The sequence below is a fragment of the Azolla caroliniana genome, unplaced genomic scaffold (genome assembly GCF_043228905.1).
Source record: "Azolla caroliniana isolate FFs.n. ecotype wild unplaced genomic scaffold, voAzoCaro1.0.p SCAF_8, whole genome shotgun sequence".
In the NCBI taxonomy this organism is placed as follows: domain Eukaryota; kingdom Viridiplantae; phylum Streptophyta; class Polypodiopsida; order Salviniales; family Salviniaceae; genus Azolla; species Azolla caroliniana.
Window position 1 is genome coordinate 6,587,336 of NW_028230443.1, and position 18,197 is coordinate 6,605,532.

At 35.8% G+C, this 18,197-nt stretch overlaps 1 protein-coding gene across 1 annotated transcript; it reads left to right on the forward strand.

Moving 5' to 3' along the window:
* Positions 1-10,999: 10,999 nt before the first annotated feature.
* Positions 11,000-17,256, forward strand: LOC147860920 (uncharacterized). Its single transcript, XM_087323925.1, has 4 exons — positions 11,000-11,882; positions 12,048-12,339; positions 13,905-14,102; positions 16,533-17,256. Exons 1-4 carry the CDS (start codon positions 11,048-11,050, stop codon positions 17,116-17,118), a joined length of 1,911 nt encoding a protein of 636 aa, XP_087180051.1. The 5' UTR covers positions 11,000-11,047; the 3' UTR covers positions 17,119-17,256.
* The last annotated feature ends 941 nt before the right edge of the window (positions 17,257-18,197 follow it).

Below are 18,197 nucleotides of genomic sequence, written 5' to 3' on the forward strand. Positions count from 1 at the left end.
TACGAAATGATGTCAAAGATTTACTCCTGACTTTCTCCGAAGAACCAAAATTTCTCACATAGGCAATCGATCGAGCGGTATGATGCGATAACCGGCTTTTCGAACGACGTTCAGAATGCCAGTTACAAATGCCAAGGACCAGGTCAGAGCCCACATACACCTCGGTCGTAGCAAAACCATTTGCAGCGGTGTCATATCATGCATCTTCAGTAAATACTCCAACACCAATGGAAATCGACGCCACAAGTCGTCGTGGACCATTGTCGGAAGAAGAAAAGCAACGATGTCGAGTAAATCAATCATGTCTTTACTGTGGAGGACCAAGGCATATCGCAATAAACTGTCCACATAGGCCAATAAGACAGGTAAATCAAATAGTTGTTTGTACTAAACCCGAGTCTTTTTCAGTACAAGTGTTTGATAGTCCAAATAGTACTAATAGCCCAAGTCTATCAAACAAATTTGATGTCCTTAGTCAATTAGAAGAAGAGTTAAACAACTACGTTCGGCCAAAATAGGAGTCCTTTGGTTGGACAGCCCTAGATCTGTGCAGCCCATTAGTGGTTCCATTCCCTCTAAATAAGTTAGCAATGTGTTCTTAGCTCAAGTAACAGTTAGTACGAAAAGTAACCCTCCAGAACATGTCTTAGCACTCCTAGATTCTGAAGCTAATTCTTGCTTCATGGATAGGAATTTTTCCCAAGCTCATCAAATATCCCTAAGAAAACTCCCTTGTCTCGCCTCCATATAGTCATTGATGTTCGTCCCATTGCTTCCGGAAATATCATAGAAGAGTTAGAGCCAGTTAATATTGTCCTAGATAATTTAGCCAGTGTAGTATAATTTAATATAATTAGTAGCCTAGAACATCCCATTGTTTTGGGATTACCATGGTTCGAATTACATAACCCAAACATAGATTGGAGAACAAGAGAAATCTGGTATCGACAAACCCGATGATCTACTCATGGGATTGCAACCATTTCGCTACATCAATTGTGTGAGGAAGGACTCAAGGAAGCAATGTTCGTCTTCGAGGTATCAGTAAAACCTGCCAACACCACCAAAGAGGAATCCACAGTTCAACTTCCAAAGAAGTATCGTCATTATGCCGATGTGTTCAATAAGGTACAAGCCAATACGCTTCCTCACCACTGACCGTATGATTGCCCCATTGATTTACAACGGGGGAAAGAGCCACCATGGGAATCGATCCACAACTTGTCACCAACCGAGTTAGAAGTCCTTCGAGCTTATATAGAGGAGAATCTGGCAAACGGTTTCATTCGACATTCGAAATCTCCAGCCGGCGCACCCATTTTCTTTGTCAAGAAAAAGGATGGATCACTTCATCTCGTCGTAGATTAATGTGGCTTGAAAAAGGTCACCATCAGGAATAGGTATGCACTCCCCCTTATCTCAAGTCTTTTAGAACGGATCAATGGTGCAAGGTCGTTCACAAAGATCGACTTACGAGCATATAACCTCGTACGGATCCAACCAGGAGATGAATGGAAGACCGCATTTCGCACTAGATATGGGCACTTCGAGTATACGGTCATGCCATTAGGTCTCACTAATGCGCCAACATTTGATATCCTTCTATTACATTCAAGATACGACCACGTTTTAGGTTAATGAAAGGAAGCTCATTATGTTCAAGAGGGCAGGTTAGAAACCAAGTTCATACTCAATGTTCATAGAGTGGTTCACCAGTAAAGGACTACATAAGTTGTGAGCAATTGTTGGAAATTTATCATTCTTTTATTTCATAGTACTAAAAATGTATAATATAATTAGGAACATGAGTAACATTGACAACATATATAAACTTACATTAGTCTGAAACATGTTCAATGGTTGCTAAGACATCATAAATGCTAAACATTGCATATCTGAAATGTAAGTGATATTAAAGACTCTCTACATTATAATACAAGACACACATGAGAATTTACCTCCCTAATAACCATAGAATTGTTTTTATTGTTTCTCTATTTTTAACCATAGAAAAGGACCTTGAAATTTAGGTGGTTAAAATTAAGATATGAAAAGGAAGACCAAAAGGATAGGATCCTAAAAAATTTATGATAGTAACTAGAATTTAAAAACATCTAGTTAGAGAGTAACCAAAATCCATGGTGAGAACATTGTTACACTCGTACTGTGTACATAAAAAGGTAGTTGCACAAAGCAAAGTTCAAACTCAAAACTTTCCAGTTGCAAATACACCTTTGTAAGGTGTCCTACTTAACCTTTATCATAAATGTAGTTGTTTTTGGAATGTTTCACATTCGCTACATGTGCAATACTTGGTGTCATCCCATCCTTTCAAGTGGTGTGATGGTAAATTATCCTAGAAATCAAGACCTATATATAGAGTTGCCTCAAATTTTTATAACCATCATGGCTCAATGCCAAACTTGAGCCTTCTAAGAATCTATCTAATGTTTCTATGTACCATTAGGCTATTTTATTCATGATTATATATCAAATCTCTTGTTGAGCTTGTGCATATTTTTTGTTTATTTTCATATTTCTTTACAATATCATGTATGACTTTCATAGAAACCGCTTAAATGCATTGTAAATTCTAGTCTTTGACAATAAGATGTTGACCATATCCGAGGACCTAAAGGGAGAGAGAAGAAATATCCTAAAACAATTAACATGATTTGCACATACATTACATGTCTTACGCTCATATTTCATTTGAATATTTAGTATAGTATATCACTCAACTACTATCATCGTTTTCATGCTTTAATTATTTTGGATATGCATCAAGACTTCTAGTTCACTACTAACAATCGGCAACGGTTGTACCGAACCGAACCACGAAACCGCGGCTTAACAATTTCAACAGTTCGGTTCGGTTTGGTTCAGTTTTATGTTTTTTAAAATGGTTCAGTTTTGTTTTAACAGTCAGAAACCGCGGTTTAAACGGTTTACCAGTTTTTTGTTTTTTATTTTTTATTTTTTATTTTTTATTTTTTATTTTTTATTTTTTATTTTTTATTTTTTTTAAACAAATTTTTAAAAAAATTATAAAAATTGTTTTTAAACAATCTTTTCATTTTAAGACCTTATTCTCACATTTTAGGAAAATCTTTAAATTTTTAAATTTTTAAAATATTATAAATTTAAAAAAATTATATTTTTGACCTATGTTGAAAACTGAAACCAAACCACGAAACCACAATTTTTACGGTTTAACAGTTTGAAATTTGTTTAATGGTTTCGTGGTTTGGTTTGGTTCAGGTTTCAAAATTTTTAAATGGTTCGGTTTGGACCCCCTCAAACTAAACCGAACCGTTGCCGATTGTTATTCACTACATTGTATTCCATTCTTCGTAGGTTTTCACTTCATGAGGTTTCCCACGTAGAATATAATGCAAGATAGAGACAAACAATGTATACAGACAAGAAGCGTGAATAACTCATACTCAAGCAAATCAATAAAGAAGAATGATAATTAAGGATAGGATGAAGTGGACATTGTCGATCAAAATTGTTCATATGAAACATTGAGGATTTATGATGACTCACTAGTGTCTATACTTCATTGGTAAATACAAAGTATTAATCCACTATGTGCTTCTCATTGGATAGGGAAGGGAATAGTGTCATGAATTTACCATTAAGAGGTCGGTCAATTTGCTGAAATATTGGGCACACAAAAGAGGGTAGATCAAAGAGGAATGCTTTACTGAAAAAAGTGGAGACTGATCCGTAAATCCATACATATTGGATTTGCTAGTGATGCAATTCCTTGCATATTATTAAAAAAATACATTATGGCAGATAGCTTGAAAATTACATTTGTAAAACAATGCTCAAATCCATGGTGAGAAACGATCATAGGATGTCCATAGTGTTGAGCCCACTAGATGGCAAATAAAAAATGCGGACCATGTCCTATCAAATATGTAGTCATGGTGTTTAGATATTATAAGACATGGTATTCCTACAATACTATACAAGACTGCATCAATTTGTGTAATGCTCATCTTTTTTCCAAATGGGAATGTCGAGGAAGCCTCAATCGAACATCGGAAAAAGTCGATGCTTGTGAGAAAGGATGAAGTGAAAAGCCATTTAGATCTAAATATGATCGTGTTAAAGGGAAGATCACATGGGTAGTAGTTCACGGTGTAGACAATATTTCACACCTTCAATCACGTTGTCTATTTCTATAAGTTTAGTACATAAGTGTTTGTGTAATTATTTTCTATGGTTAGCGTGTTTGGAAGCATTGAAAACCAAGGTAGTTATAATATAAGATCAACTAATAAAGATATCTACGCACTTAATCCTTTAAATATGGCGATCTTGCCACAAGAATAGAAAATATGCAACATTGGTTATTACAAACTCACCTTCGTCTTCTTCTTCTTCTTCTTCTTCTACTATGTTTTATACCTACATGTAATGTTTACAAAGCTTTACTTTTAAAATATTTCCATTATTTTCCGAAACACTAGATCAACGGACTAAACACATCTTGGAATATGCCTCTACCATCGATCGAGACACTTTCATATGACGTATTGTGTATGAAGGTATGTAGCTAGTATTAAATGGGTCTTATTCCCTAGGATCAAATGTAATGACCGAAAGGTGCATTTTACTTTAATGCAAATCTAAACTTTACTTCGAAATTGACAACGAAGTGCTCAATATTTTATCGAGTGACGATAGCAGTCACATAAATAAGATAAACATTTAAAAGGATGTTAACTTGTCACTACAGTGTGTCGTAGTCGAATTGGACAAATTAAGGTTAGAAAGAGAAAACCTTGTTGTAAACTACAACTATTGACAGGAAATACAAATAAGATAAAAGTTGGCAACTAACAATAGTATACCAATATTGTTTTACCCTTAATATCTTTTTGAAAATCACCTTATGCCCCTTATCGAAAAAGTTGGTATGCCCCACATAATCGACAAAATCGATCCATTAAGTAGGCTGATGCAACTAGAGAACTTACATATTTAGTTGTGGATTACTTTAGAATTAGCTAGTTAACACTCGCATACCAATTATCGGATTGTTGTATAATTACATAACGTAAAATATAAGGATAATAATGTCATAAATGTCGTGGTGGTTAATATTTTAATTAGCATCATTCAAGTTGCAATTTGAAACCTTGCTTTCTCTCTCTCAATTATTATGTGCACAAACCTCATATGACTTTTGCACCTTGGACACACTTAGGCTCGCTTCATAGACATACATGTGTATGCTCTCTAATCAAGCATAGGAGTTGTTCAAAAGAAAACACATGAGCCACAAGCGGTTACACCCTCTATGCCAAGAGAGAATATTGTCTTGTAGCACTATTTTTTCAGTCCCATATGTCATGAGTTTCACTTCTACAAAGCGTCAATTTTGACAATCATCTCTCTTTCTCTCATACACATCAACACACTTGCATGTTCTCATTATTTGTTCAATGTAAGTCTCTATGCGAGGAGTAAGGAAAATAGTGTTTTCTTTACTACTAATGCATAGCAATTGCTATGCTAGGCATGGACACTTACCCAACAATGGGTAACCAATATTCATCCTCGTGTATTTGTGTGAGATATAGATAAGTTGTAGGTTGAATGGATATTGAGTACGTATTAAAGGGTTTTAAATGACTCAAAGTGGGATACTCATGTTGTTATATGGGTCCTTGCTTTTTTCATACCCGCCTAGCGCTCACACTTTATTGTTAATACCTTGAAGTTCACAGTTTGTAATAAAAATGGTGTAAAACAAAAAGAAAAGAAAAAAGTGTGTAAGAGAATCACAAAGTTCATTTTCCCTAAGTTCTATACCCTTTCAAACTAGGCTTTCAAAATCAATAGATTGCCTCCAAGCATGACGCAATGTTGTAAAGAAATGTTTCGCATGTATACTTATGATAAAATATAAATAAAAAAATATGAGTATAGTGGTGATCACGCAAAGAGCTAGATTTTGGTATTATTGGATCCATTGCAAAGAATGATGAAAAAGAAATTCAAATGCCACGTATTATCATGCTACATGACATGAGTTAACGTTTAGAATAATTGTACGTTCATCATATATTATGATTTTAATCAAGACGTGCCACATCTATAGTTACTATAGGATATGTGTGTCTTTCTATGCGAAATTGTTGGTGTGCACGTGTCCAAACATCAATCTACAGAGGCAATTAAAATGATATAAATCATTGAGACATTTTGTTCCCCGTAGGTTCTAGAACCTTTAATCATTTTATAAAGGTGTTGGACAACCATAATGCACGTACCTACATCGTTCATTTTAAAGGGAGGCTACATATTTAACGTTCAAGCGACAAAGTAGTTGTATGAACATGACGGGAAATAAAGTGATTAAATAACCTTGGAGTTAGCGTTTCTGCCACCTAGCACCAACTTTGGTTATTAGATAATAAGGATTGTTATTATTTCGCAAACGTGGAATAACAGGTGAAGGATAATACTACGGGATACAAATTCATTGAGTATGTATCCTACTAGGAATAAAGGTAAGGTTGAGAGAGAGATAGATGCATATAGATGCTACAACATTGGCATGAGAGTGAGCATATCCATAACCATTAACTATGGGCTCATGAGAGAGAAGGAAATGTGCATATGCTTGTGGCAATTCCTCCATCTTTTCCATACACATTTTATAACAATTCACTATTTTATTCCTTGGCCACATTATCTCGAAATAAAGTTTTGGTTACGCTCACTCTGTGTTGAGCTTAAAAGGTTCAAATAGGTTTTCACTATTCCTTATAAGACATTAATATATCTTTCCTTCTTTTATAGAGCCAAAAGATATCCTATTTCCATGCGTACCTTGAAGTCAGAACTCATGGCATCATTAAGATATCAAAGTCAAACAAAAAAATGAAGATTGGGGGGGGGGGGGGGGGGGGGGGGGGTGTTGCTACATGAGGACATGGAAGTTGAAAGTCAAAACTTCTTCATCATGTCATGTAGTACCGTAAATATTTCCAGAATAACATATCAGTGCTAGTCACCTAAGCTCACTCAAAGACAAGAAGTCATTCAAAAAGGCTAGGTTGCTGGCAAAAGCACACTCCTTGGTGAGCATTTTGTGATTAATTTGAGTTTCGGCTCTTTAGTTATTGTAAAAATTCAAGGTTGTATTACACTCATCCACTCTCCAAGTTCAATGTATGCATGGAAAACGTGTACGTTTGAATTCTGAAATTGATTTTTCACAATTCTATTCACTTGAGAGAGAGTGATGTGAGAGATGGAAGTGATGGTGATCATGACGAGGATGTATAATAAGTCTTTGAAGTAGGAATGGCTTACATTATATGAGGTTATCATAACCTATATGATAATTTCAAACATGAAAAGATAACGCCCTACTGGGGTTTATGTGAACAAGAAGGGAGGGCACTTCTAGGAGCAACTTTATATGAAATCAGCAAGTAAAAATATTAGTGAGAACGTCACTAGGACCATTATTTTTCTATCGAAAATAAAATGAATTATTAAAGGCCATGATAGCATGAAATTATATATTATGTAAGATTATTCAATTCATGCAAATGATGTTTGAGTTGTCTCAAGTGATGTTTCGAAATTTTAACATATATTTACATGTTATGTTGCAATACTTGGTTTTTGTTTGTTAATGTGAAAAACACATCGATAAGAGGTTCAAGCCATGTTGCTATCATATAGTAGACCTAAAGCTATGAACAGTGACTTTTATATTATTAACGTTTACTTACTACGATACAAATAGAAATCCAATTATTTCAAATCTTTATATTTGGCCCAATTTGTGCTTGCTTCTAGCATACGTTTATTTAAGTCGGTTAGGGAAATAATATTTGTATTCACTGCAAGTGTAGTCATCTCGTTTCAAAGCTATAAAATGTTTGGGAAATAATATCTGTTAAGGTCAAGAGCATAGACTAATATGTGAGCTGTAACAATTTCAGGATATATTGGACTTGTACACTTAGGTCAAAACTCAAACTGGCATGGAAAGGTAAACTCAATGTCAAAACTTACGAGCAAAGATTGTGGAAATTATATAGTGAGCACACCTGAATTCAAACTAATAGAGAATGGTGTATGATATTGTATTCTAAAGTTGTTATTTATAGTCATGAAAGTGACACAACAAGTTGGTCCTGCATACGATTGATTGACAAGAACTGAAAGCTTGGTTTTATCACAACTAGAACCTTCATATGCACACGTTCGAGAATTTCCTGACAATGTGTGCATTCGTTCTTTGGATATGTAGAGGTACTTCACGTTGCTTACATTCCATGGCTGACAACTTGACATGGTAAAATTACGAAAAGAATTTATACAAACCATTTTTGGTGTACAAAAAGAGTAACTTGATTGGCATCGCATGTGTAGAAACATAGCATCCGAACCATAAAGGAAAAACCTCAAATCCATCCAATCTTGATATTCCATGAGCAAACTTTTTGTGTTTCATGTGTGAAACACATTTTACTTCTAAGTGAAATGAGAAATTACTGAAAAAACATGATGCGCATGTGAACCATGGATGTAACTTTGTTTTAAAAAAAAGACAAATGGAGAAGGTATCCTTGAAGGTTGTTTCAACAAACTTAACCTTTTTAAGGTTTTCTCAACACAAGTGAACCATGGCCTGCAAGTTGTCATCTGAAAAGCATCTGGAAGCTCTAGTCCCTTCTTTTTTACGTTCACTAAAATATAAAATCTTAAAAAGCTAATTAAGGTTGAAGTTTATACTTAATAATAAAAGTCCACTCATATGCAAAGCCTTTCTTAACTCTGATGCAGTACTTATGAAAACAACATTGAAGTTGAAGCCTTCTCGGACCTTCACATGGTTCCAACACTTTCGATCAGTGAGGCATATATATATATATACAAATATATGTGCATGTACCTTTATATATACATATCTTGCAATTCGAATTTCAAAGTTTAATGTAATATGTTTCAAAAATAACCCATGTTTTGGGATGCTCTTATTAAGTAGATTGTCTAGAAATTACCCATGAAACTGAAAACCTTTAATCTAGGAATCAACGTAATTGTGGACAAAGGTTGCGAAATCATAGCTACTTACTTAATCAACTTATGAAATTTCTCTTGACCATGTGAACAACAATGTTCATTCATACCCATGACATGAAGTTTACGCCTAAATCTACAACAATTTTACCCTTCGGGTCATATTTGCTGAATCTCGAAAACAAGCATGAAACTCATCTTAACTGGAGGGTCTAATTAGATCTCCACAAGTATGTGGCTAATAATATTGGAGGCAGATCATCTACAAATCCAATTCCAACACCTGGATGCTAAACGTCACACAACACATGACAAGACGGACGTAGCAAAAGTTCTATCTACTAAGCTAGGGGCATGATACAAGCAAATGGTTTAAGAAATTGGGATGTGACAACACTATTAGAAATACACAAGAACGATATATGGCCACAACAACAAACATCAAATCACGTGCTTGCAAGATACAGTGAAAGCATGTTGAACCAACGGATGATACGAATAGCAAAGTACAAAATTATACAAGGCTCACGTAAACCCGATATATGCTAGGGAACGAATGAATTATGTCAAGCAAATGATGAGACATACATTGCAAACTACATCCTTCTCATCACCCATAGCATCCATTTAACGCTAGAAATGCAATCTTCAACCCCTAATCATGAGACCAAGGATGAGGCAAGAGTCAAGCATCTCATGAGACGACAATGATGATGACATCGATTCATGATTCGTGACCATTCAGCGATGGTTCCCACGACCATGAGTTATCGTGTAAAACCTGCACCAACCTCAAGCAAGCAAGCACATACACGAGCGGAATGTGGCGGCTATCGTGAGCTATAATGAGATTTTAAGTGACACCCTAGGGATATGAGGATGGTCCATCACTCTCTCTAACAATCGGTAACGGTTCGGTTCAAACCGAACCGAACCGCGAAACCGTGGTTTAACGGCTTAACGGTTTCAATGGTTCGGTTTGGTTTCAACAGTAAAAAACCGCAGTTTAAACGGTTTAATGGTTTTTATTTTTTAAAATTTTTATTAAAAAATTTTAAAAATTGTTTTTAAACAACCTTTTCATTTTTACACCTTATTCTCACATTTTAGGAACATCTAAAAAAATTTTAAAATTCTATATAATGAAATATTATAAATTTTAAAAAATAAAAAATAAAAAAATAGACCTATGTTGAAAACCGAAACCGAACCACGAAACCGCGGTTTTTACGGTTTAACGGTTTAACGGTTTGAAATATGTTTAATGGTTCAGTTTAACAGTTTCACGGTTCGGTTCGGTTCGGTTTAGGTTTAAAAAAAAAATTTAACCGGTTCGGTTCCAAACCGGTTTGGACCCTCTCAAACCGAACCGAACCGTTGCCGATTGTTAACTCTCTCTGCAGTTTAGTTTAGTCATATAAGGAGGAGGGACACGAAAGAAGAGAGTGTACGAGCGGAATGTGGCAAGCTATCGTGAGCTATATAACGAGATTTTAAGTGACCCAATGCAGATTATAACGAGATTTAAAGTGACACAATGACAGACAAGCAGGAGGATGCCTGAGGTACCCGAATAGACTCTAGATGTCTCTTGTAGGATCACTGGATCTTTTCGGGTAGACTTATAGACGAGACGCGAGGGAGTGTTGCAGAGGGTCATGTGTCCGAGGGAGGGTCAGGTAACCCGAGGTATCGATATATGTACATATGTATGTATTATGTTGGTTATATATTCATGTGGTGCCTATAATCTATAAATATCTCATATAACTGAAGACATTATTATTGTGTGCTTTTTGTTTTATACAAGTGTGAATATAAATTGTTAGAAGCTTTTCTAATGCAAACCCCCCCCCCCCCCCCCCCCCCAAACAAAAACTTCTCCTTTTGCTCTTTTTTTTTTGTGTGTGTGTTTTGCTTTTTGTTGCTTTTTTGTTTTTTGTTTTTGTTTTTTGCTTGCAGGGTTGAGATTTTCCCTCTTATGGAAACTGTAGAAGGAGAACAACTTAACCCTAACCCTAACCCTAACCCTAATCCTAACCCTAACCCTAACCCTCACACCTCTCCATGGAGCAGCACTACTTTGTTGCAGGCACCATATAATTGGTCCTCATCATATTACAATCCAAGTACTAACCTTAATACTTGCTCTAATCCTCACGCTAATTACCTTGGTTATTACCCTGATCCTCCTCCTAATGATGATTATGGCCTTTTTATATATCCGCCTGATCCTCCTTCATATTGCTCCTCCTCTGAGTATGCTTGTCTGTCTAATGATCAATCCATCCTAATAATGGGACAATCACATAATGGTTATAACATCAGTAATCTGCATGATCCCTCCGCTGCTACTAATCATACCACGGACACTAATCATAACGCTGGCACTACTAATCCTGACTCTGACACCACTAATCAGAACTCTAATCATAACACTGGCACTAACCATAGCACTCACACCAGTAATCATCATGGTTCTTATCAGGATAGTAATACTAATCTTAATTTGGAGCAATATTCTGGCTTTGAGCATGGATTATCAATCGACACAGATATGGGAGATTTTACTGCTACGGCTGCTGCTGCTGCTGCTCCTGATGATGATGATGACAAAGATAATGCTAGTACAAGATTGTTTCCCAATAATAATAGTAATGGCTTCTATAAATCTGCAGGAAATTCTGCAGAGAACTCATCATCATCATCATCACTAATGCAGCAGGGATTCATCGCAAATGTGAATAATGGCGATGGCGATGACGATGACGATTATTTCCCTCCACATTATTATTCCTCGCCGTTACTCATCTCAGGTCTTTTATTACCATTACATTTCCTTTTTCTGATCAAACCATTATAATCAATCCTTATTTGCCTCAGAATCAATTTCAAATACAGGCAGATCCAAACATTGAGATCTCAGGACCTCCTCATTTTATCTCAGAATTTGATTTCCTTAATTCAATTCTCTTTATCAGATTGTGATCGATTCATACATAATCGTGGAGCTCATGGATCAAGATCTGCGGACAGTTTGGAGGATCAACATGAAAAACAGATCAAGCATTCCATCGATCATAAGGCTCATTATCGTGAGCCTGAGAATCAGCAAGACTTGGCCATTTCCGAAGAAGCAGGCGATGACACTCAAAAAGGATCAGAGCGATTAGCAGAAGATTATAATCAAGAGAAGCACGATCCGGTCTCAGAAAAAACAGGCATTCAAATACAGGCTGCAAATGCATCCAATTCTTTGACAAACAAAAGCCGGTAATGAATCACGAAGATTAACAAAATGGATGGTATATATATTAGATCGATAAATAAAGAAATAACAAATTAATGCCAAAAATTGATCAAGAAACGGGTAAATAGGAATGTTGCAGGATCTTCATCATCATTAGTGAATGCTTTGTACGTCAGTGATTGCTTTGATTCGATACAATTTTTACTTTATTTTTACTTTCGATTCTGTTGGTGGGGGCGATTTTGATCAGAAAATATGGGATGCCATTTAATTAAATCAACAACATAGAAAAAAATAAAAACAAATTTTTGTTTTTTTTAGCACAAATCACGTCATTAGCGTTATGCAAAAGATCGTCATTAAGAGGTTCTCGAAGCATAAAAACGCGAAATTATAGGTTTAATTGCAGCACAATCATCATGTCCCTAAAAGCTGTGCATAAATCACGTGCATTGATTTTGCACAATCATATCTTTTTTAAGTTTAATAACATAAAGAGAGATGGAAAAAGATTGATTGATTGATTGATTGATTGATTGATTGATGATGATGATGATATGCAGACATTGGGTAATGATGAGTAATGGGAATTGAATGGATGATGGAAAAATCATGTGTATAAAAAAAGATCATGAATGATCTTATAGCATGTAAAGAGAGAGAGAGAGAGAGAGAGAGAGAGAGAGAGAGAAGGTTAGAATTAGTTAAAATTAGTTAACTGAATGATTGAGAGAGAGAAAGAGAAGAAAGAAAGAAAAACTATCATCTTCTATGACCAAATTTGGCCCCAATGGAAGACCAAGGAGAGGTCATGGGTTCAAAACCCCCCTACATTCCACAAGTGGCATCTACTAAATTTAAGAAGATATGCATCTACCTTAATAAGATATGCATGTAGTGAATTAAGAAGATATCTATGGAGTAATAGAGAGATGATGAAATTGGGTCTTGAACCCAAGACCTAGGCTTCATGGGTTCGAAACCCCCCTTACATTCCACAATTGGCTTCCAGTAAATTTAAGAAGACCTAGGCTTACTAGGTTCGAAACCCCCTACATTCCACAAGTGGCTTCCAGTAAATTTAAGAAGACCTAGGCTTATAAGGTTCAAAATCCCCGACATTTCTGGAAGTGGCATCTAGTAAATTAACCCAAGACCTCGGCTTATGGGTTCAAAATCCCTTACATTCCACAAGTGGCATCTAGTAAATTAAGAAAACCTAGGCTTAATGGCTTCAAAACCCCCTACATTCCACAATAGCATCTAGTAAACTAAGAAGATAAATAGCATCTAGTAAACTAAGAAGATACATATCGAGTAATAGAATTGTGTCTCAAACCTAAGACCTAGGGCTAGTAGTGTAACAACTTACCGCCATTAGAGAGAGAGAGAGAGGGAGAGGGAGGGAGAGGGAGGGAGGGAGCCCCCCTTTCTTCTAATGGTGTTTTTTTTTGTGGTGACCAACCATATCCGAAAACAAAAGAAAGAAAACAAAAGAAAGTGTCGGGTCCTACATTCATTGTAACCAACAATAATAATAGAACCAAATGTGTGTGTGTGTCTTTTTGGGTGAAATTTTGGAGAGTAGGTCCATGACAACGAGAATGAGATCCTCGCCCTTGGCATCGAAGGCGACACCACCGAAGAAAGCATGGAAGAAGAAGAAGGTGCGCGGACGCGAGCCGAGAGTGGCCCTCGTCACCAAGAGTGACATTGAGCACTTGGAAGACGGTTTTCGGTGGCGTAAATATGGCCAAAAGGCGGTCAAGAATAGCCCCCACCCTAGGTACCCCTTTGGTTTTCAATTTCATTGTCTTCAATTCTCTTTGTTTTTTCAAATGGTGTTGGTTCCCCTTTCCCTTTCTTAAATGACCTTGGCATCAAACTTTTCACAATGTCCTAGCTTCTCTATCAATCTAGTCTTTTGGGATGTAGTTCCGACTCCCCCCTCTTTAAGTCACTTAACTTAAGGTTTCCTCCTATAACTTACATACACTTAATTGCCTGCCAGTGCCCAAGGATCCGTCTTGAATTGTCCTTATGTTGCCCATCACTTGTCTTGTCGACCACCCCACAGATTTTAAATCATGCATGCATTTTGAAATTCATAAAGGCTCTTCGACAATCAAGTTCTTCTTCGCCTAACAAGCCTAGTAGTAATGTGGTTTGTTGTTAGCAACTACTGTGACTCATGATATCTCGACTTGTGACTCTTTTGATCCAAGCTTTGATGTGATTAGTGTGTGCATGGTAGCTCTTAGCTAGATCTGACATGGAATGGAACAATACAATGCATTACAAGAATCTTGAACTCGAATTTGGGCGTTCCGGGATATTGGTCGCGAAAGGTTCTGATACATGATATCATGATATCTCATCTTGTGACTATTTTGATCCAAGCTTCGATATGATTAGTGCATGCATGGTAGGTAGCTCTTAGATAGAGACATGGAATGGAACAATACAAATGCATTAGGAGAATCTTGGACTCATATTCAGGCATTGGGGGATATTGGCCATGAAAGGTTCTGATACATGATATCATAACCCTATCATATGACATATCATTGATTGTTCAATGCACAAGCTTCGCATGGGCCCTTTGCATTGAACAAGCTTGTGAGTATAGCGATAGCATCCCATTCAAGGAGTATGGAGATTTTTAATGTTAGACTTCTCACTACAATTCATCTTTCATGTCCCAATGGCAATGGCACGGATATTTTCAAACTTTGCAAAAAGTTTTCGTTGGGTCTTAATAGGTATAGGTTTGTCTTTACAAAATTGCCAATATACCACTATAATTGTTGAGATCTACCAAAATGCCATTAAAAATTTGGGAAACACGTATTAACTTAACTCTCTTTTTTCTCAAAGTTATTAATCTACAAGTGTATCATCAATTGCTAATTAAATCATATTGCCTTTTGTGAAGATTAAAAAATTTCGAAACTAGCTTAATTTAACATCATTATTTAGTACATTGTTACTTCATTGAAATAATAACTAAGGATAAACAGACAACCTAACAAGTCTATTCATGAATGGGCAATCAAATACACTAGTTTTTCTTATTATTTCCTCTGTCCAAGAACATAAGCACCACTTATGTGTGTGAATTTGGTATTAACTAGATCTAGTGTGAAAACAATGAATGGGAGTTTGTAATTTTCAGCTTGTGAAGGCTTCTTGGTGAATTCCCATAATTATACCGGTATATTCATGGCATATCGCACCCCTTTCCGAAACTACATAACTTATTTTTTGTATCTAATTGTTGATGTCACAATTCTCAAAGGTTGGTCGTAACTAACTTGCAACCGCAAATAGCAAAAATTAAAATGAATGTACGCATCTCTTTATTAAGAATGCATCGTTGCAGATCATTGTCATTGTCTTCAACCCTCACATTGTGTATTTTGTAAAGCCATATTTTCAAGAGAATGCATTTACTTTGCATGTTGTGGTAGGACATCCGAGGCCACATGAAATATATCACAACAAATAATGGGCCTCTTTGGTTTGACCCATAAACCTTACAACACATGCACACACATCACATATGTGCACATGTATACATGCGTCGCTACACATTCATTTATGAATTTGTCTGTCTATATTTAATGCAATCCTCTCACATCATGTGTCAAATAAAGGAGATGTCTTGGCCGATTGTTAGACAAGTCTTTGCACCGTTTTATGCAATAGTTTTACCTGTCTTAAAATACTTCTTTCTCCACTCATTTTCTGGAATATTTTGTCCATTGAACCTTTTAGTCCATTCGCTCTCCCATGGCTTACATGTGGATTAATTTTCCTTTTTTCTTCCTCCCTTATTACCCCCCTAGACATAGGTGTTTGATGCTTTGTTGTGCTTTTTAAAGGCCTATTGTCTAGGTACTCAACTCTCTTCAACAAACGTTCAAACATTCTCGCATGTATGTTTTCTTTTATTACATGTTCTATATTTCACGAGCATTTGATGCTCTTACATTTTGTGACATTGACGATTTCTATTTGTTTATAAAGTTTAATGAGATTAGGGAATAATTTTTATCCAAGGAATCACATAAAAATTTCGCATGTTATAAAATGTGCACATGATAATTTTGGTAATGCACATTGTTAAAACAAGCTATCAATAAAACAAATTCTCTTGCTATATGAATATTGAAAACATCCTTTAAATATATGCAACTTGAATTGATGAATATAGGAGCTATTATCGATGCACAAATAGTAAATGCACCGTGAAGAAAAGGGTGGAACGATCATCACAAGATCCAAGCCTCGTGGTAACAACATATGAGGGACATCATAACCACCATAGTCCAGCAGTGCTACGAGGAACAACAACAGTAGCTGGATCAAGAGGAGAACAACAATTCCAAATGCAAATGCTTCGTTTTAATAATCCACGACCTTCAATGATTCCGAAGGTACCCGTAATGGCCAATGATGGTATAGGTTCCCCACATACATCATATGACCTTGCCATGCCCATCAACACAAGTAGTCTTAACTATTCTCGTGCTCAATCCCCTAACTTCTCTAGTCAAAACTTTCACTTCTCTAAACCCTCCTTTTCTAACGCCATCACACCTTTTCCAAATGCTTGTGATCCTCCAAATAGTCATCACACTCCTAATGCCCTCTCATCACTTACCCCACCTCTCGCCTCTCACTCTTCTAGCTCTTTATCAAGTTTAGTCAGTAATGTAAACCTCGACCATCACACAGATAGCTATCTTTGTGACATCTTGCTCTCTAGCCTTGGTGAAGAACCCACACATCAACAATAGAGACTTTTAAATCCTCTATTTTCAAACATTTTTATTGGCCCTATTTTGGCCTAATTTTTATCATAAAACTAACATAACCTAGCTAGCATTATACACAACACCAAGATGATAAAGAAACTTAATACATGAAGTTAAATGTATATGTTGCTAAATCTTTTTCAAATTTGTGACTCTATACTATTTATGGGATTCACAACTACATGTTAGTGATAACAAATCAATATTTTGCTCATATGTGAGCCAAACTATAGGGATGGTTGAGACCCAGTAAACCCACAATTCTTATTTGAATTGGTTAAGACCCATTCATATGTGAATTATTCATCATGTTTTCTTTGGTACCTACATTGACATCTATGGTTGTGATGATCCAATATATGTTGCAATGAAACTTTACATTTCAAGAATGCATGAGTATAAACTTCTCTTTAGTATTTTATATTTGTCTCATGTCATTCAATACAAACTACAATCCAACGCATATAAATTCACACAATATGGAAGCTCCAACAACGAAAGACAAAGTGTCACATACACATTTTATTGTACACAAAGAATGACATGCCTAACAACTTCAAATACTATTCTTTTTTGTGCATATATGTACTTTTATATCATTATTTCCAATCAAACTAACGATGAACAAAAGATGAGATATGAAAAGAATAATGGGTTTAGAGTGCTTAACCACACAAACTACTCTCCATCAAAAGACATGAGACATAAAATATTGTAGATGTTCCATTCACTAATAGCAATCAACAACGATTTAGTTTGACAAACCAAACCAAACCACAAAACTATGACTTAATGATTCAATTCAAGTTCAAGTCTTTACAATTTTGAAAATTTTAAAAATTAAAATTTGAATTTCGACCTAACTTGAAAACCAAAACCGAGCAACAAAACTACAGTTTTAACAATTTAACAATTTGGTTTGAATTGTTTTGGTTTAAACCATTCCAATTTAAATGGTTCCATGGTTTGATTTGATTCAAATTTTTTAAACAATTCAAATTTGATACTCTCATATCAAACCGAACCAAATATTATCTTAGGTTATACCTTGATAATTTAAC